Below are 16987 nucleotides of genomic sequence, written 5' to 3'. Positions count from 1 at the left end.
AGAAGTCTGTCACACATTGCTAAATACATAACCATACAAGCTAACAGCACCCACAGACTAGTAAGTCAGTACTTCAGGCTGATGGGCCTGCTGCACACCAGACAGAAATCCAAAGGCTTTGTCTCCTTGCTCTGCCATGGGCTTCCTGCAGGGATGTGGAGCAGGTCACAGCCCAAACCTCTGTTTGCTCTCTCACCCCTCTTCTCCCAGAAGATGAGATCTGGACTCTGCACAGGACTGGAGCTATATGCACTCAGAAGGCTGCAAGTAGCTCAGATGCCACAATAATCACATGCTGCCAAGCTTTGATAAAATGATACTATCAAGCCACTGTTTTGCAGTAAGACTATTTGGGGGTGACAGGATTAGAAATAACAACACTGATACATGCTGGCACAGAAATCCCGACTTCAAGCTGCAATGAATCCAAGCTGAACAGAAGTCTGTACAACCAGCAGGCATGTACCAGATGCAGCATGCTGCTTCCTCAGCACAGAGAAGACACTAGCAACTCCTGTCTTCTCTGCTCTTAAATACATACAATTGTTAAACTTTATAGAAAGCTTTCTTCTACCCCAAGGCTCTATCAGAATGGCTCATCAGCAAACTCTGATCAAACAAAATTGTCAGACTGGAGGCTCTACACAGGTTCCCATGAGAACCTCCTCAGTTGTGCTGGGTATGTGGATGGGGCTTCCACGGGCTTCCCTCCAATAACCTGAACTGGGGTGAGGAAAATGGTAAAGATTTTATGACCGCTGCAGGTCTGAGTTTTGCCAAGGGCAGATGTGTTTGTGACGGCAGTCTCATTGAAACAACCTACAAGTCTAAATATACAATACCTTTGCTTGCTGTTTGCTGCAAATTGGCCAGCTTACTACTAGTGTTAGAGGAGGCCAAAGGTTTCTCCGTTTTGTGCTCTGTGCAGCTACACAGATGGACACCACAAAACCACTTGAGGTAAGGTTGCACAGAGCTGACAACACATGCTCCCATTAATAGCAACAAACAAGCACGGGCTGTGAGGCAGCATCCACAAATAAGCTCTGTGTAAGCTCACAAGTGCAAGGTGCTTTTCCCTTTTATTTATTTTATTTTATTTTCCAGTGCTCACTATGGAAAACTGGATGCACGTTAACGGATGCTTTACTTGCCTGAGCACTAGATCCTCGTAGTGCGGCACACCTGAGCAGAATTTAAAGCCAGCTGGGTTGTGAAGCACTTACTACTAAAAAAGCAAAGCTATGATGGAAATAGCACGTGAACTCAGTTTGCATAACTGGGACCAGCTTGTGTTTGTATCAGTGAGATCTCAATGATGAAGTCAATCCGTTGGTAGGAACCTCACCCTCCAGCTACTGGCTTTCTGGAAACGAAGCCTGGAATTCTCCCTGAATGCATTCTGTTGCTGTCTTCCAGGCCTTACACACAGGCTGAGTGCTGCTTCCCTCACGGCTACGTGCACACCTACAGAGACACACTAATTTGGACAATAGTTGTTAAGTGTGGGAATTACTGGGTTACAAAGTATGGCTTTGGTGCACGCCACTGCAGAGAGATTTATCTTCCTCTCCACTCCTTACCACAAGGAAGCACATCTGAAGTCATGTGAGACCCAAACACATGCTCATGCTGCAAGAAGTTTTAGCATAAGGAATATACAACTTTGCAAAAGACCACGCAGCTTTTCCATTGAGGCTCCGCACCTTCTTGGCACCTCCTGCACCCCACGGCCAGGCCCTTTACGTGCTGTTTTGGTTCAGATATGCCACTTCCAAAGTACTTTAACTCAGAAGGCCGCGCTCAGCCAGCTGGCTGCAAGTTGGGATAGCTAGGGATGTAGATAATGGAGCCCTGTGCTGTTCGTTATTAGCAGTGATCCAGCATTAAAACTAACTCAGCCACATGCTGACATAGAGTCTTCCACACTATTAGCAAGAGAAGTACTCGGATTGTCTAGAATAGCTTAGGAAAAAGAAAAAAAGGAAAAGGAAAAAAGGAAGAAAAAAAAAAAAGAGGCAGCCCAAAACCCCATGTGAACAACCCCGTCAGCCGCACGCGGGCCCGCAGCAGCCCAGCGCCCGGCCGCGCCGTGCCCCCCCGCCGCCCAGGCAGCAGCTCCGCTCGGGGCTGCCCCCGCTGCGGCAGCGGGCGATGCGAGGAGCCCCGCTGAGTAATGCCGCCGGAGCAACTTCGGCGCCGGACAACGCTGGTCGGCCGGCGGCCGCGGTCGCTCGCTCACTCACCTGCCCGGCGGTGTCGTAGAGCCCCAGCAGGTACTGCTTGCCCTCCACGGTGACGCTGACTGCGAGGAAGGAGAAACAAACCGCGTGAGGCCGCGGCGGGGCAAGGTCGGGCGGGGTTGGGGTGGGGGAAGCCGAGCCGGACCGAGCCGCCGCCCCGCTCACCTGCGTAGTGGTCGAAGACGGTGGGCACGTACTCCTCAGGGAAGGCGTCGTTGGCGTAGCTCATCAGCAGGCACGTCTTGCCCACGGCGCCGTCCCCGACCACCACGCACTTCAGCATGACCGCGGCGCTGCCATGGGCCATGGCCGGAGCCCGCCCTCATGGCCCCGCGGGCTCGCCCCGCCGCGCCGGGCCCCCCGGCATCGCTCCGCCACCGCCGCCGCCGCCGCTCAACGGCCGCCCCCACCGGCCCCCGCCGGGCGCGGCCCCCCCGCCATCCGCCGCCGCGCTGGGCCCGGCGGGAGCCGCCTTCCCCGGCCGCGGCCGCGCAGGGGAAGTGCCCGCGGGAGGCGGGGAGGCGGCCCGCGCGTGGGCGAGGCGGCGGCCGCCCCGCTTCCTTCTCGCAGCCCTCGGCGGCGCCGCTCAGCCCGATACGGAGCCGGGGGGATCCGCGGGGCGAGAGGCGGTCGCCCGGGCGCCGTGAATTTCGGGTGTTGGGGAACCTGAACGCGTGCTCCTGGAGCGGGTTTGAGCACGCACCTGAAAGGCTGAGGAGCGGGGGCAGGTCTAACGAGGGGGTACCGCACGGAAAGGAGTGAAGTCATGCTTTCACGCGTGGCCGCAGCGAGCGTCGCCACGTCTAGCGGCGCCCCGGAGTCATCGCAGCAATCCGCTGCGACGCGCACTTCAGAGTCAGAAGGAGAGCAGTCGCCTTTTCTGGTTTGTGATTTTTTTGGAGACTCGCGATTAAGTCGACAAAAGACACCGCAAAGACCCTCTGCCGCGCTTTGAGGGTTAAAATGAATGCGAATCCCACGGAGCGCAAGTTTTATCTGAATATGCAATAGGACATGTTTTTGTTTCAGGACAATGTGTAACCGTTACTACTTGGCAAGTTTTTCCCTCAGTTGCTGTTATCTCATCTGCCTTGAGAGCGCTGAGAGAAAAAGCACAGTCACAGGGATCAGAAGGACCCCCCTCAGATCACGGAGTCCAAGCCCACTGCTAAAGCAGCTCCCTCAGCAGGTTAGCGAGGTGGGTGCCCAGGCAGGTCTTGAATACCTCCAGAGAAGGAGATTGCACCACCTCTCAGCAGCCTGCTGCAGTGCTCTGTCACCCTCACAGTAAAGAACGTTCTCCTCACGTGTGTATGCAACTTCCCATGTTCCAGTTTGTGCCCCTTGTCCTGTCACTGCACACAGCTGATAAGAACCTGGCCCCATCCACAACGACTCCCACCCTTTGCATAGATAAGATTCTCAACCTTCTTCAGGCTGAACAGTCCCAGGACTCTCAGCCTGTCCTCAGAAGGGAGATGCTCTGGTTCTCCTCATCATCTATGTGGCCCTCCACTGGACTCTCCAGAAGTTCCCCATCTTGCAGAACTGGACACAGTGCTCCAGATGTGCCCTCACCATGGCAGAGTAGAGGGAAAGGATCACCTCCCTCTATCTGCTGGCCACACTCTTTCTAGTGCACCGTGTTCTCCAGGTACACTCAGAGATCATCAATCCAACCCCTTGAGCAGTCAGCAAACAATGGTATGTCCTCAGCCTTCCAGAGCACAGCAGCTGTATTTGGAAGCCACTAACTGGAGATATTAGGAGGAATTTTTTCACTCAGAGGGTGGTAACACACAGGAACAGGTTGCAGATGCCCCATCCTCGAGGCATTCAAGGCAAGGCTGGGTGTAGCTCTGTGCAGCCTGGTCCAGTGGCTGGCCACCCTGCCCATGGCACGGGAGTTGAAACTAGATAACCTTTGAGGTCCTTTTCAACCTGGGCCATTCTATGATTCTGTGATTTGCTGAGAACCCAGCAGGCAGCCAGCACAGGGCTTTGGGCACAGACACAGTGGCCTCTTAGAGAACAGCTCTGCCCAGCAGGCAGGTGTATCCTCCAGCCATCTCAGCATAGAACAGGCCCAGGAGAACTGCTTCATAGTGACCTGATGCATGCTAACTCTTCAATGCCTGTTAGAGGTCCTCAAAGTACCCATAGGGAGCTGACAGCATGCTCACGCGCAGTGACCAAGGTGACACCCCTTCCTTATCACTATGCTTGCCAGAGTACAGGCTCAAAAGCACCCAACACCTGCAGCCCTGGGTGGCAGCTCTGGAGGCTGCCACTGTACAGGCAATGGGAAGTGTGCTTCCTCCCTTTTGGCGCTTGCATAATTGCTGGCATTGCTTCACAAATCCTGTAATCATCATTTTGCACTTGCACAATCTCATCCAAATTAGTCTCCTCCATTCCTCTATCTCTCGCAGACAATGGGTGGCCAATCAGCTTGCACTAAATATTTAGAGTGAATGAAGACTCGGAGCTGGTAAACTAAAATACTTGCTTGGATCTGCTCACCATACAGCATGGCTACAGGCAGCAGGAGTGGAACCTCATAGAATCTCCTAGGAGTCCCATGGCCAACATGTTTGTAGGAAACAACCCATAATGGGCTAGGATTGCAATGCTCAGGCTGTGTCAACCACAGAGTATTCTGGGAGGAAGAAATACAGCTAGGCTACTTTTTCCATGTAGAGTCTATTCCAAGTATTCAGGTCAGTAGTGGAGGAAGATGTGCAGAGAAGATCTGATAAAGTATGGGAAGTCTACGAGGAAACAAATCCAGGGAAATCCCATAGGTGGCCATGCAGCTAGGTGTCAGAAAACAGACTTTCCTTGGGAAGTAATTTCTGGAGTATACAACTGCTGCAAAGGAGAGCGTGAGAGTGAAACCCTGAAGTGGAATCAGAAATTCTTCCATGTGAATTATCGGCAGTGGGAAAACAGAAAAGAAGGAGATGGAGTCAGGCCTTGGTAAGCAGCAAAACCAACAAAGACAAAAACAGTTTTGTTAGTGCAGCTGAACTCTCCACATGAAGTAGAGATAGATCTGTCAACTTGACTTGTTAATATCTCTCTAAATTCCATCTCTAAGTGCTCACAGTATTTCTCATTTGTGCAGAAGGGTCCCTGCAACAGTTCCACGTAATAGGTGAGTTCCATTAACATGAGTTGTATGTAAGTCAATCACAAGATTCATTTCTCAGGCACGCGTGTATCTGCAAGATTGGAGCCATTCTACAGTACTCAGACTCAGAAGAAACAGTCTTAGTGAAAGTCAGTAAAAAGGACAGTGCCATCTGAATGCCCTGTTTGCAGCATATTGTCTTTCACACCGCTCAGTCTCTCATTTTCAGACAGCTCCCCCTCACTGCTGTAAGCAGCAGAAGGTAATACCAGCACAGACGTAACGCAAGCCGGTATTTCAGTCTGAGTGATTCATTGCCATCACCAGCGGTAAGAACGCCACTTCTGCGGTTTATGAATCAGATCATTACATTTTGCTTGTCCTTCCAAGATTAGGTAATGCAGAGAATGGTTATGTATATATACATAGAGCTAATGCGGAGGAAACAAATTACATATTTCTCATGTGCCGAAAATGGGTAGGCAATTCAATAGCAGCAGATACAATTCTTTCTGAATGTCAGCATCTACTTCATCTCAAATATTCTTTCACCATTTACTAGAGCAGAGATACTATTTTCCTCTCAGTTTAAAGGGTCCCAACTGCATTCTTTCTTCCTCCATAACACTTACCATAAATACTGTGATGGTCTCCATGCAAAAAACATACAGTCTGTACAATTAGCATAGAACAGGGTGACACATTTTAGATCATCAGCTGTAATTATCCAACTGTCCAACCACACTTACCTCTTACAGTACCCATGGTAGTTACTTTACAGAAATGGGACTGGCTATCACAAACACATACACACACGTCATTTAATCTTTCCAAAGAAAACAGAGACACTGCAAAGATCTCATGCATAGATTGATGCAGTTGATTTCCCTATAGTTTGGGAATTGCATAGTGGTGTTCATCTCTCACTTCCTTCTATGAAAAGGCATTTATGAGATGCTCTGCTCCATATATTTGTTTGTAGCTTCCAACTATGATATTTGAGTGACTCTGAAATGCATTGTCCATCTAGCAGAAGCAGTGAAGATAATAGGTTTCCTGTCAAAAAGAGTGTCTGCCTCTTGACTAAAATCAAGGACAGCTCTGCAGCAACACTAATGAATCAGTTCCTTTGAAAAAAGGGAGATCAAAGTGACTTTAAGGGGAATATTACATCACTAACTTTCTTAGGCAAGAGACTTACGCAACATGAATGCTCTGGACACAGATCAGAAGCAATGAGCTAGAGGTTGAGGTGCCTCTTCAGACACTCATTTCATCCTCTGAAAGGAAGAACTTTGCTGACTTCCAGTGACACTTAAGATATCTGTGACATCTATTTGAGTGCCTCCTGTGCCGTTCCTGGTGTCACACAGGTCACTTGTCTCTCTGCACTCCTATCTCAATAACACGTATTGGCCACATTTCACTGAGCTCTACCACTGTGATGCTGCCAAGACTTAGGCATCCTACCTGATGGTTCAACTGTGTGAACTCCTCCTCTCAGTTCATTCTGAGCAGAAGAGCTGGGACAGCCACTCAATTTCCACGTGAGCAATGCTTCTGTTACATTTGCACTCAGCCAGTTGTTAGGATGGTTTTTATTGCCTTAGGTATCTTAAAATCTCTGATTACTGTTGTTTAGAGTTGAGTTCTTTTGATACTATATTCAGGGAAGGAGTCTGAACAGAATAAATCACTACCAAGTTACTTAGAGCTTAGCTAAGTGTCTGAATGAAACAATTCTCTTCCTCACACCAACTTTGTGTGAATTACTTGCAATTCACCAAACATTGTTGGAAATAAATCTCCCTCACAGTGGAGTTTTTTTGTACAGCTACAATTACCAGCATTACAAGGCACAGAAGAGGGATTAAGCAAACAGGGCCTTCCTCTAAGCACTTAACATCTTCTTTTCAGGCTACTTATATGACTTATGACTTCATGCATCACAATAGTACTAGAACATACCTCTCATCACTGCTAAGAGATGTACACCTGTCTCATTCCAGTGCTCAAGACTGTGTAGATAGACTGCAGATAGTTATCCTTTTTCAAAGCTGACTCCTAAGTGGTGCTGGAGAGATCCCTTGGACATTTTGAGTGTTATTCCTCCAAAAATTGCTCATGAGAATGTTCTAGTGGTGTCCTGGTGATGACAACTGAGTCTTAGCACTCAAGAATATTTCCAGTTTCCTAGGATAGATGCCATCATTGTGATTGCAAGGCCTTTGTGTTCTTAATCTCATTTTTTACTGGGATGTATTAATTCCAATGCAAATTCTTGGTTCTTATCAGCATTTTTGATTGATTAATTCTGATGTTTCCTTCCCTGCGAAAAAAAACACTAACCAACAAATCTTACAACTCTAGACACGCACACTTGAAAAATACCCTTTTAACTCCATTTACTACAAATAAATCTGTGCCTAATATGCATCTGTGGATTTCTTCTAGCCTTTGATGAACTTGAGATTTGGGTCTGAACTTCTTTCATCAGCTTCTTTGAAGCTGATTCTTGATCTGCTTGGTAAATGGAAGCAAGACTTAAGACTAATTAATCTCCTGCAAACAGGTAAGATTCAAATGCTGAAGCAAGCATCTTTAACTTAGTGTTGTTTCATGTAGGAAAAAAAATAAACATTTTATCCCATGCCAGTTTACAGATTCCCAGTGAAATGGCTTGAAAAGTTTGGGGTCATCTGAAGGTAAAGAATAGTGGTGGATGAGATATTGAGGAATGAAAAGTGTAGCAAGGAAGAGGAAGTGGAGTGGAAAGGCAGGGAACCTTGAGGTTCCCCTGCTCAGTCCTGCTCTGGGACTGAAGTCCTCTTCCATAACTCATTGTATAATCTGGTGAGTGGAGAGTCCTGAAGGGAATTCAGAAACAGACCTAAGGACGGAAATCCAGATCCAGGGGAATGTAACATGCAATATGTAAGCTGCTTACTGTGAAGCTGTGCCTGCAACTACGGAGGGTCAGAGAGCAAAGAAACTTTTTTAAGCATTGATAGCTTCTAAGTGCTAATGGTTCAATAAAGCTGAAGAGAAGAGCCCAGTGGAAACTTTGTCAGGAAGGGTTATGTATATCCTGATAGAAAATGGAGGGGAGGTTGGAGACTGTCATTTTTCAATTCTTTGGTGTTTTCTCAATGGTACTTCAGTGTAATCAATGGGAAATCATAGTTTCTGATCACACTGTCAGGAACTTCACCTTCCAGATTTTTTCAGTAAGTGCTAATAACACCTATTCCAATATCACAACAGAGACAGTAGTGGTTGACAATCACAGCATTAGTTCCCTTTATTTCATCTCAGTAGTGCTGTTGTTGCACCCAATTAACTTCTAAGCTCTATGAGAAATACGTCTCTGTTAGACACATTACTTTGCAGAAAATATTCAATATTTTATGGTTAAGATCACTCACTTGCCTCCATAAAGTCAAGTTTAGCATAATTCAGGCCTCCAAGAAACCAGAAAATACAGAACATAACAGAGCAGTATGAACACCAATCTTTATACCAATGCCTCAAAGCATCTGTAATGGAAATAATTCACCACTACTGAGACTGCCTTTCAGAGAACATTGTATAAAACTGGTACAGCACAGGCAGACCTTCCCCTTGGAAAAGCATTCTGTATTTATAGTGACACTTCCTTTACATGCATACATCGACCCAATTTCTTAAAACCAGTTCCATAACAATTATATTTTCTCTTTCCAGCTAGGCACTATGTGACAATAGTTGCTCACATACATATTATTAAGCCCCTGTTTATTTACCCAACTTTACTTTGCCCAGGTGCTAGTGGCTAGAACATCCCTGTGTCCCAGTGCTGACTCAGTGTACATAGCTCATCAGTGAGAAAAGGCATATGGTTATCACAGGGTGCATATAGACATTGTTCTTTTGTTCCCATCCACAGAAGTGACAAGCAATATGGGACTGAGGCTCCATCTGTGAGGCATGGCCTAACATATTTCCTGCTATCACAGTTTAACCAGCCTGCTACTGCTTGATACCGAGTAAATATTGCCACTTCCCATCTGAAAAAGAAAAATGAAAATAAAGGTTGCCTGAATGTTGACCTAAGCTCTGTATTACCTGGTTTCCAAAAGTCTGAATTTTGCTAAAGGTGATATTTTATAAGGGCTCTAGCTACTGACAGAAAGTCCCTAACTCTGAATTAATTACAGGTTTGTAGCAATCATTAAGAAGGGAAGATGCTTTAAGGACCAAAAAATAAATCTTTCCTTGGTTCTTGAAGTGTGGCTTGCATGGGTATCTTCATAATTTATTGGTCCATAATTCAGGATGAGAAAGAAAAGCTGAAGCTGCTGGAGTCCTGAGGTTCCTAGTGAAAACCACTGCAAGAGGCAGGATGTATGGCAGAACCAGTGTGGGGTTTTTTTTTGTTATGGCCCTGGCTGGTTGGTTTTTAAGATTTTCTTGCTGACTGGCTCTTTTATACCAGGTGGGGTTCACCACTGTTTTACAGTTTTCTTTATTGCTGACATAGGTTCTATTTTTCTGTCAGTTAGAAAACACTGAGGTAACAATAAGCAAGCTTCTTTATATATACAGGTATACAGAAAGGCTGAAACTTGCTTTTAGAAAAGGCCCAAACTCAGTGTCAGTTTTCAATTCAATCTAGCTCCCATTTACCCCTCTAGAAAAAAAAGAAGGGTAGTTCTCCTGAAGTATGAGGCTACTCCAAAAGTAATGCCTCTTATTTTGTTATGTTGGCCCATGACATCAGAGATGGATGTCAGTGTTATAGCAGTAGACACTGAACCTTCCCACCAATATTACGTTACATGTTGTTGCTGTATGACAGATAGCAGTAGAAGGGTGGTCTAACAGAACATTATCTGACATGGAAACATGTACAGAGCAAAGGTGTGGAACTGAATTCCTCCATGCAGAAAAAAATGGCCCCCACTGACGTTCATCTAACCCTTCCTAAATGTTTATGGAGGCCAAACAGTAGGTGTGAGCACAGTGAGGTGGTTGGCGGCATAGAGTAAATAATCCCCAAGAATGGTACTCAAAAATAGTATGAAAGATAGCATATTTCAGTAGGTCTATATAGATGGTACACAAATAGTAAGCAAAAGAAGATGGCTCACCTTTAGGATGATAAAGGCTCACTGCAGACTCCACGTGGTGGTGGTCAGCCCTTAAATGGGGTTTGGGAGAGGTGGAGCCAGGCTCCACCCCTTCCAATCACACAGGTATATCACCTCCACCTGTGTGCCTTGTGGCTGACTCAGTGCTCACCTCAGGTGACCAATCAGTGGTTCAGGCCGTGGTTCAGCTGTTCCCATACAAGTGGTGTGTTTTAGCATTGGCCTCAGTGACAGTGGGTCACCTCTGCTTGTGCAGATTGATATGAGTGCAGCATTGCAAGCTCTTGTTCATCACTGGTGAAAATGCACAGTTAATGGTGGTGGCTCTGCTGAAAAATCTGTGGCTGAGAATTTGCTCTATCAAATAGCACCATTGTGCTCTTTGTATCTGTTGTAGTTTCTGTGGAAATAAATATGTGGCATTACTTTTGGAGCAATCTACATATGTACCACAGCCATCATTCCTGGTGGTTGTAACCTTCTATTTCTATCACCTGATAATCACCCCCAGGATGTCTGAAAAATGAGGACATTGAAAGGTAATGGAGGCAAAGAAGATGTCCCTAAGATCAGCTCAAACAAAGTGATTTTTTTCAAAAACAGCACAAATAATTGTTTTCCATTGGAAAAACAGTATTATCATTCCAATATAAGAATGACATAATTCCTCAGCAGTTCATGTATTCGTGAATATGCAGGAGTGCATTGCTACCAGGTTTACTGCTCCTTCCACCCACCAAACCATCATCAGAAGATGGCAGTTAATGCTGGGCTTTTAGGAGGTAAAATATATGAGGATTTTTCCTTACAGCAATAGTTTGAAAAAAAATCCAGTGGTGGCATGAGTCAAGCCAGTTGCATCAGCTTCAGTGGTGTCTGAGTTTGGACAGTGAAGGAATTCAAACAAAGCAGGTATTGCCTTAGAAATAAACATTACATGGCCTTTGTGCTACTGAGCAGTGCAAGAGAGGGATAAAAGGATTTCAGACACAGACAGTTCCAACACCCCCAAGGAAGCTGGCTGTGGCAAGTGTGATTGTGTGTGATTGGAACCAGGCAAAATATTTTCATAGTGCTGTTTTCTCCTGAATCAAAATAGTTTTCTTTTAAAATTAGCACATTCTTAAATGAAAAGAAGTGTCTTTAAAAATGTTCCGATTTGTACTCTGTTTCTCTCACAAAAATAAGTAACACAATCATTCATTTGCAATAATAACTGACAAAAAAAAAAAAAAAAAGCTGTGTTTAATGGTTATAAATCCTTTGAATTTCAAGCTTGATGAGTTGTTTTAGATTTGCCTGCTGGCTCCAGGCACGTCTCAGTTCCCTCACCAATTGTCCTGTTTCATGCAATCTGAAAAAAAAAAAAAAAAAAAAAAAAAACAGTAGAAAAGTCTACTTAATATTTACAGACAGAGGAACTGTACTGTGTGTGCCATCCTTTACATGGAAAAGATACAGTTGCTGCTTCCTTCTGTGTGGATATCTAGTGTCTTACTGACCATGAGAAACTCAAAGAGACAGAGAGGAACTTATTTGCAGAAATAACAGTCCATATAGTAACAACCTAAGAGCAGAGGAAACTAGGCCACTCCACCCCAAAAATAGTAACGCTGCCAAATTATGAATGACCTTACAGAGTACACCAAAATCATGGGTAACTTGGTGTTAAAAGACTGAATTTCTTTCATATCAGTAGAACTGACATAGTTATGCAGAAGTCAGTTTTGTCAGCTTATGAGCAATGGTGTTACATTAACTGAAGGACATCAAAATTACTGCTGCCATCAATAATGTACTTTTGTAGCCACAGTCCTGTTTACCACTTTGTGCATTCTTTGATTGGTAATATATGGTAGCAAAAGCACCTTCAATCTCATTTGCATCACCTATACAAATATGTACTTGCCTCCCAGATAAATCCCAGGCTGGGGTATGATCCACACATACTTTCAAAAGCGGTCAGAGTGGAGTTAAGTGCAAATGGCACTAAAGGAACCAGAAAAGGGAGTGCTAGTGCTAATGACAGCTTTTATGTAAGTGCCCTGTGTGACTGCCTGCAGGATGCCATCCTTTGTGCTCTGCTAGGGTATGCTTTTAATGGGATGTGCTCTTGTTTTTAAAGAGCCATCATTGTGGAGGAAAATTTGTTCAAAGAATTGCAACTGTGCTAGACAATATCAGTGTGAATTGAACAAGGCATTTCCCAACCTGACTCAATCTGTATGTCCCATTTTACTTTGATTTCTTTCTTTCCCTCCTGATTGTGAAGAAAAAGTGGAAAGGAGAACTGTAAGACTTCAATCACTAGTAGAATTCTAAGCAGGTCTGAGGATGGGATCTGGGGGTCCAACTTTCAGTTTGGGGTTAGCAGTATGGACAGACTGGAAGACTTGAAAAAGATCTGGCTTAATGCTCACGTGAAGGTCTGAATAGGATGTTTCCTGTAAGTCTTCCTTCCTTAGGCCGGTAGCAAATTACATATATTGCTTCAGATTTTCAACATTTCCCAATCTGGATCAATTTACATTTGGAGAGAGGGTGTGAATTAAATTGTTATACAGGCTTAGATGAAGTGCCAGCTTGTTACTATGCTTTTTTCAAGCATTAAATACTTTTTCTATTAAGGAAGCCTTCCAAATTTCTTGCATCTGGAAATCTTTCTCTTTGCACAGCTTGTTTATAAATGCAAGAGAAGACATACACTAACAAATGCATTTATAATAATACAACTCCTGGAGAATTTGCTGTAGTTGGAGGCTCTGTTGTATTACAATCTATAATAATGTGTTGCCTTCTTCATGGAGTCTGAATAAAAGCCAGCTGCAGCAGAGATGCAGAAATCAAGAGAAAAGTTAGAAGCAACACAGAAAAACAGAGGACAGAAAAGCATACACCAAACTGTACAGCCAAGGCAGTGAGAATTTGCAGCTTTCAGCCTGAACTGCATTTACAGTCCAGAGTGAGAAGATGGGCTGGGTGCCATTTCTTAATTCATTAGATTCTGACTTCAGCTTGCATGCTTCATTTCACATGCCACAGACAGCATATACGTCCATGAATATGAAACTCCTCCTGGTTTTCTGCTGTCGTTTTCTCCTGAATTCTCTTGTATACCAAGAGCCTACAGACATACAATTCCACTTTCTGCCAAGGGATGTGATTTAATTCCTATTCTCTGTTGGTTGCAAACAACACATTTATACCATGTGTTCTAATTAAAACAGTAAAGCATTGGATGAGGCTTTATCTGAGTCAAATTTGGCTAATGATGGTCTTGTTCTTGCTGTTGTTGATACCCATATGAGAACTGTGTTAGTCACAAAGGATTTTGCTAGTAAATTGTATTCAAGGCCTGTTCAACTCCTCCCTTGGCTGCATTCACAGAAACCTCTCCTTTATATATTAACTTAATCAATTGCCCCCTTCTGATTTTTATAGGCTCTGTAACAATTACTCTGGGATCCCAAATTTCTCAGTGATTAGTTTCCGCCCTGAACAATTACCACCCAAAACATCCTCCAGGCACTTCAGAATCTTCATCTACTTGTGACTTACAGTCTGCCCTAACACTCAGCTTGCTACCACCTGTGTAAGCATCTTCCTTACAGCTAGAGAATATGGGAAGGAGTTTAGAGGTGAGCACCTGTAGTTTGTCTCCACTGGGGCCGCAGAAGCAGAAGAGACTCAGAGCTTTGTGAAGGAATTGTGGTGATTTTCTTTTCTTCTTTGTTCACCCTTTGAATTTTGAAGGGTCTTAGAGATTCTGTATTTCTTTTTACAGGTCCTCTTCAATCCAGTGGGAATAAGTGATTGACATTGTGGGGTAGCTACAAATAACAGCTCATCTTTCACACCACCAATACTAACTTCAGAGACAGCCTGAATGCTGGCAGCAAAAATCATCATCAGTTCAACAGCTTATTTACCGTTCTCCCTAACTCCTTGCTGAGTAAGAAGACAGTAAGTATGTGCATCAGCATATCATTCTTCAAACGTGGCTAATAGTTGTATGCTGCCTAATATATGAGATAAATGTGAACTCAAATACAAAGAAATGATCAGGTATCAGGTATTAAATAAACAGAAAACAACTGCTTAAACACAGTGCATCCTACTGTTGTGGAGCTCACAGCCATCAGCAAAAGTTGTGGCAGCGTAAATGCGCTTAAAACGATTGGAAAGATTTGCTGAGAGTGATTCCAGCTATTAAATATGATGGTCCAAATGCATATTCTAGCTCAGGAAACTATAAAACTTTGCCATAAAGTTCTAGCAGAAGAAACAATCTACAGAGACCTGTGTTTCCTGTACATCTACAGAGACTCTTGTGCTCTGTTGATGAAATATTGGTCTAGCTCACTTTAATATAGCATAACTGTTCCTGTATTTTGCTTTCATATTCTGCATTTGGCTACTGGGTTTTGCATAGTGATTGATCTGTGTCATACACAGGCTCACCTGTATTTACTCATACATTTCTGGTGAATTTATCACTTTCAAGCTAAGTAGTGAAAGATGTAAGAATCTAATAATTGGGATTTCTCCTAGTAAATAGCGCACAGTCCTCTTTGCTGTGGTTCACAGAATAGAAAATTTCCTTCACTTTTTATAAACATGTTAAATAGAAATTCCTAAAGGATTGGAATGTATTCACTCCATGCTTGAATTGCTTCTGAATGTGTGGTAGAGATGCCAGGCTGGGTAGTGGTAGAAAATATGGTTGTCTTTCTGTACCTCCTGACACAACCTGCAGCAGATCTAGCTGTTCTTGTGATTGTAGAATAATCACTGAAAAGAAAAAAAAAGAAAAACAAATGAACAAAAACCAGTCTATCCAGTGGCATTCACCTATGAAGCCACATTGCAGCTGAGGTGAAAGTCTCGCGGTCAGTTTGGAGTAAGAGTCTCAGATTGCAGCATTCAGTCCTGCTCATATCAGCAAGTTCAGAGCTCTCCAGAAGCAGTGTGGTTAAATTCACCACTCCAAGCATTTCCACCCGTGAAAGCTGCTCTGAAGCTTTCTACTGAGAAAGGATTTAATTAAACCAAGTCTCCAAATGTAGTTTTCCTGGTATCGTGCAATTTTCCATATAATAAACTGCCAAAATGTATGCTTTGTGATTCACAATGCTCATTTACTTAGACAACTTTAAAGATGATCCCTAAATGCAGAAAAAGCTCAGGCACCGGAGGAGGAGAGGCTATGCTGAGCAGGTTTAAATGTCATAAATGCACTGTTGTGGGTTAGTAATTGTATCACAGTTGACAGATGCTGCAGCAATCATGTGACTAGAACATGACCTCATATTTCTGCTTTCTCTTCTCCTCCCCCAGTAGTGAGGGCAGTGCTATCAGCCCTTAAATAAGCAAAAAATATGTACCGAAGGCTGGCTGGTGAGTTACTTAAAGGAGAAGCCTGATTTTGGACACATGGATGTACTTTGTATGTACTACTAAGCAGCTTCTCAACAGTGGCAGTTATGCAAAACTCTTTTTTCTACTTGAGAAGTGCACTACATTAGCTATTAGGGTAAAAATATTGAATCACAAGTCACACGGGCTTAGATCATCCCTTCCCAATGAAAAAACCGCAGGAGGGGCCTTAGAGGGAAGAAAATGCCTCAATGATCTGTTCACGGGATTACTATGCAGACAATCAGGCTGCTGCAAGCTCTGATGTCCTCCAGGGATATGTGGGAGGATACTGCAGCACGAAGGAGGCTGTCTCTGCCCTGCCTGTTCCCCAGGAGCCACTCTGGATGCTCTGTCAGGATGATTTTGCAGGAGGCTTGCCAGAGCTTCTGCTTCTTTCACAGGAGTCCCAGGGACTGGGAACTTCCAAGAAGGATGGAACAGTTTTGAATGGCATCTCATTTTCCAGGGGTACTGAGTGTCCCCATAAGCCTGCTTGCTTATTTATTTATTTATTTACTATTATTATTATTTTCTTTTTGGCCTAGATTTTGGATCATACGAGTCCTATACGGGTTCTGCGAGAATAAACAAGATGATGCTCTCTCAACAGCTGAACACCACTTCAGCACAAAGGGGATCCCACCATGGAAATTTCCAAATAATAGATCTGCCCTGCGGGGATAATTTTCTATCTAACTGTTATGCAGGGATCAAAGCTGAGGCTGGGTGAGAGTTAGAGGTTCTAAATCAAAATCCCAGCTTTGCACTGACCTCCTGGCCTCTTATGCCATACATGAAATGACAGTAGCAATTACTTGTTCAGTGATCCTAAGAGAAACCATTCTAAAAGCGCTGAGATTTTTTGTTTGTTTTGATTTGTTTTGTTTTGTTTTCTCACTACTATACCTCCAGTTTGCAACAATCCCTAAAACAGAGACTGGAAATTGTTCATACCAGTTTCAGTGCTATTAAATAGATGAAAAATAAGATTTTTCCACACAATTACTCTTCTCTAATCCATCTTTCCTTTTGCGTCCAATTGCTCATCTTCTCACAGGATCCAA

At 44.1% G+C, this 16987-nt stretch overlaps 1 protein-coding gene and 1 long non-coding RNA gene across 3 annotated transcripts in view; one reads left to right on the top strand and one right to left on the bottom strand.

The window, feature by feature from the left end:
• The window catches only part of RHOQ (ras homolog family member Q), a 15140-nt gene extending 12402 nt beyond the window's left edge, over window positions 1-2738 (bottom strand). For both annotated transcript variants that reach the window (XM_065754948.1, XM_065754957.1), the window contains exons 1-2: window positions 2409-2738; window positions 2247-2305 (exon numbers count right to left, since the gene is read on the bottom strand). In XM_065754948.1, coding sequence (XP_065611020.1) covers window positions 2247-2305; window positions 2409-2550 — 201 coding nt within the window. In that variant the 5' untranslated portion in view covers window positions 2551-2738. The remainder of the gene's footprint in view (window positions 1-2246; window positions 2306-2408) is intronic.
• On the top strand, window positions 2130-16987 carry LOC136060460 (uncharacterized). The gene is made up of 3 exons (XR_010623360.1): window positions 2130-2276; window positions 14290-14468; window positions 16469-16987. It is a non-coding gene; the product is annotated as an uncharacterized LOC136060460 (long non-coding RNA).

Source organism: Cyrtonyx montezumae, unplaced genomic scaffold, assembly GCF_038088225.1.
Source record: "Cyrtonyx montezumae isolate F1298 unplaced genomic scaffold, pur_monq_1.0 scaffold_0, whole genome shotgun sequence".
NCBI classification, from domain to species: domain Eukaryota; kingdom Metazoa; phylum Chordata; class Aves; order Galliformes; family Odontophoridae; genus Cyrtonyx; species Cyrtonyx montezumae.
The sequence above is the reverse complement of the archived record's forward strand: the minus strand, read 5'-3'. Positions and strand labels throughout refer to the sequence as shown.